We start from the raw sequence: 3471 nt of genomic DNA on the forward strand, positions 1-3471 counted from the left end.
GAAGATGATGAATGGGATGGATAGGATAGAGGTGGAAAGACTCTTCCCGCTCAAAAAAGACAGTAGGACTAGGGGGCACAGCCTCAAGATAAAGGGGGGGCAGTTCAGAACGGAGTTGAGGAGGAACTTCTTCACTCAAAGGGTGGTGAATCTCTGGAATTCTCTGCCCGTTGAAGTGGTGGAGGCTGCCTCGCTAAATATTTTTAAGAAGCGGGTTGATGGGTTTTTGATAAGAGAGGGGATTAAGGGTTATGGGGAGAGGGCGGGAAAGTGGAACTGAGCCACGACAGATCAGCCATGATCTTATTGAATGGCGGGGCAGGCTCGAGGGGCCAGATGGCCTACTCCTGCTCCTGTTTCTTATGTTCTTATGAAGCAGGGGGAAAAAACATGAATCTCCGAGGTGACGAGTTGGCAAAAGTTATACTGAATATGATGACCAATTAGAATGTGGCATCTGACTTCAGTAATGAGAAAAAAATAATGTTTATCATGTTAAAATAATCTTGTGTTTGGGGTGGTAACTGGAGAGCAGATAAAGACTTGTCAATGGACAATACAATTCAATCTGGGAAGAAACTTCACTCATACTAAGGAAAATCAATGACCGAATTGTCTTGTAACGATTGATCTTCTTCCCCAAGTCTGGTCCTGATAATCATTAGGTCCTGGGTGCAGTGTTTTTAAGAGGTTATCTCTACAAATGTCATGAAATAAACATTAATATCTCTGGCCATGTAATACTCAAGTTTCAGATCTTAAAACATGGAAACTCGCCCCAACTGATTTACTTCAATCTTTATTTTGTCCTCAGTCTATCTTTATTACAGCTGGTCTAATCTCCATTCCTTCCTCGCCGTGGTTCAAACTCACTCTGTGAAGATTTTTTCACATTTCATAAACATTTGAAATACACTCCGTCCATGTATGTGTACAATACTTGAGAAGGATGTGAAGGCTTTGGAAAGTGTATAGAGGAAATTCAGAAGCCTGATTCCAAGCCAAACGAACTGTAGCAGTTTTGATGGATTGGAGAGAGTGGTCTATCATCTGCGGAGGAAATAAGGCTGAGGTGCCACTTGATCTGGTTGTTCAAGATGCCGAGGGACACAGATAGAACAAAATCATGAGAAATTGCTCCCAACTGAGAGAGCAGCAGAAACTAGAGAAGAGATGCAACATAATGGGCACAGAGTTCAAAAGAGAATGTGAGTTTATTTTCACTCAGACTGTTGCTGGAATCTGGATTGAATTTCCATGAAACAAATGATAGAGGAATATCCTTTCAAGGCATGGAATAGGAAATCGGCATGCAAACGAAAAGCAGTAAAGTGTAAAGTTACGGGGATAGGTCATGGTTCTGATACGAGGTTGAATATTCTTTCAGAGAGCCAGTTGCTATATAATGGGCCAAAAGGCTTCCTTCCATACTTTCAGTACTCTATGATTCTATGTCGTAGCAAATGTACTTTTACTCCACTCATGGAATAAAAGATTGCCTGTGAAATATATATCTTTGTGGATTCATAAATAGTTTTGCCTAGTTTTGATGAAATTTAGGTTTGCACAGCCTCATAAGTGTTACAGGTATCTTATCCACATTCAAAATCTCAAACCCCTCAAAAATTTGAATTTCTTCTGTTGAGTCACCCCTTATCCTCCTCGTCTCCATATTATAGAGACACATTATTTTTAGCTAATCCACACCTCCACAGTTTTGGTGTGACTTCCGTAATAATACAACTGCGCCACAAAAATAAAATCACCTGAAGATAGGAACACAAACAATAGGCAAAGGGTTTCGAACCAAAAAGAACACAACTTCTCTTAATTTAGTAATCTCCCATGTGGAAAATAATGCTGCACTTTGATCATGCCTGAATACTAACATTATTATTCTTCTGAATATAAAACATTGAAACATCAACAGCTCCGTTCCAGAATCCAGGGAATGGCCTGAAACAAATCGTTTTCTCTGATTGAGGGAGTGTTTTGTGTTTGCAAGGGAATCTGGAAATTTTGGAATCCCCATGCACGCTTCATTGCTGCAAAAAGAAAAGTATGCTCTGTGCAGAAAGGGAAGATGCTTATTGGTGGCTTATAATGTATGTTCCTTCTTTTTATTTGCAGTTAACTCAGTGGCAATCATCATTCTGTCCAAAGGGAAATGCGGCCTTTCCAGTTGTACCACGTGCTACCTGATGGCAATGGCCATAGCGGATCTACTGGTCATTATTAATGAGGTCATTCTCTATCGAATCAATGATTATTATTTCCCACCAAATTTCCTTGCAATAACACCTGTGTGTAGTGTTCGCTCTGTCCTGCTCCGTGCAGCCACAGACTGTTCTGTCTGGTTCACAGTCGCTTTCACTTTTGATAGATTTGTTGCCATTTGTTGCCAAAAGCTAGCATCAAAATATTGCACCAAGAAAACTGCGTCCACAGTTCTATGGACAAGTAGCACTTTGTTCTTTTTGAAAAATATTCCTATCTATTTTAGATTTGAACCCAAAATAATTGTCGACAATGTACCATGGTTCTGTTCCAATAAGCCAAGCTATTTCACTGACCCTAGATGGATTGGGTTCAGAAATTTTGAAAAGATTTTCAACCCGTTGATGCCATTCGGGTTAATTCTGTTGCTCAACGCTCTGACTGTCAGACACATTTTAGTGGCCAGTCGAGTCCGCAAGGGATTAAGGGGTCAGAAAAAGACAGATAATTGCAATGATCCAGAAATGGAGAGCAGAAGGAAATCTATAGTTATACTATTCACCATATCCGGGAGCTTTATCTTTCTGTGGCTGTTGTACGTTTTATACTTCTTTAATGTTCCAAATAGCTTAGAAGCTATTCCATTTTATATATTTAAACAGATTGCATATATGCTGCGCAATTTAAGTTGCTGCACAAACACATTTATTTATGTAGCAACTCAGTCGAAATTCAGAGAACAGTTCAAGGGAGCAGTGATATATCCTGCTACATCAATTATTAAATTAATTAATAAATGCAAACAATGAAAACAGCTCCCAGCATCGGTGTGCTGCAATAGGTGATCTTCAGTGAACCAGAAGTAAAACATTTGGAAGGGCAAAAACGTGGAAGTTCTATTAACGATGGGTCAGGGGGCAATAGAGAGAGGCAGGATGAGAAACAAAATCGCAGTCGGTAACGTACACAGAATCAGTCCATGACCTCGGACAAACAGCAACCAATTCAAGGACTGGAAAAAAAAGCAATGAGTGGAAAAACGCAGGCAAAACAATAAACGGATCGATAAACACACGGGAAAAGTTTGAATGATTTGTAGCAACTACAAATTTGTAGCAGGTGGAATCGGACACACCAAAGTGACGCAGCAAAATGGCTCATGGTGGCATGCAGATTATTAGAAGGAATTAACGGGAGCTCTGTTTGTCTGTCTGTCTCTCTAACATCCATCTGTCCATCCATCACATGTCCGTC

General features: G+C 40.2%; 1 protein-coding gene across 1 annotated transcript; it reads left to right on the forward strand.

The window, feature by feature from the left end:
* The first annotated feature begins 1126 nt into the window (after positions 1 to 1126).
* LOC145351355 (sex peptide receptor-like) lies at positions 1127 to 3026 on the forward strand. Its single transcript, XM_080200971.1, has 2 exons — positions 1127 to 1208; positions 2131 to 3026. Exons 1-2 carry the CDS (start codon positions 1127 to 1129, stop codon positions 3024 to 3026), a joined length of 978 nt encoding a protein of 325 aa, XP_080057097.1.
* The last annotated feature ends 445 nt before the right edge of the window (positions 3027 to 3471 follow it).

Source organism: Carcharhinus amblyrhynchos, chromosome 13, assembly GCF_965287045.1.
Source record: "Carcharhinus amblyrhynchos chromosome 13, sCarAmb.v2.hapA, whole genome shotgun sequence".
NCBI lineage: Eukaryota > Metazoa > Chordata > Chondrichthyes > Carcharhiniformes > Carcharhinidae > Carcharhinus > Carcharhinus amblyrhynchos.

Bases quoted from the DNA above. Each gene is read 5' to 3' on its own strand.
- LOC145351355 (XM_080200971.1), top strand. From the start codon at position 1,127: ATGAGAAATTGCTCCCAACTGAGAGAGCAGCAGAAACTAGAGAAGAGA. The intron at 1,209-2,130 runs GTGAGTTTATTT...TTTTATTTGCAG, and splicing joins CACAGAGTTCAAAAGAGAAT to TTAACTCAGTGGCAATCATC.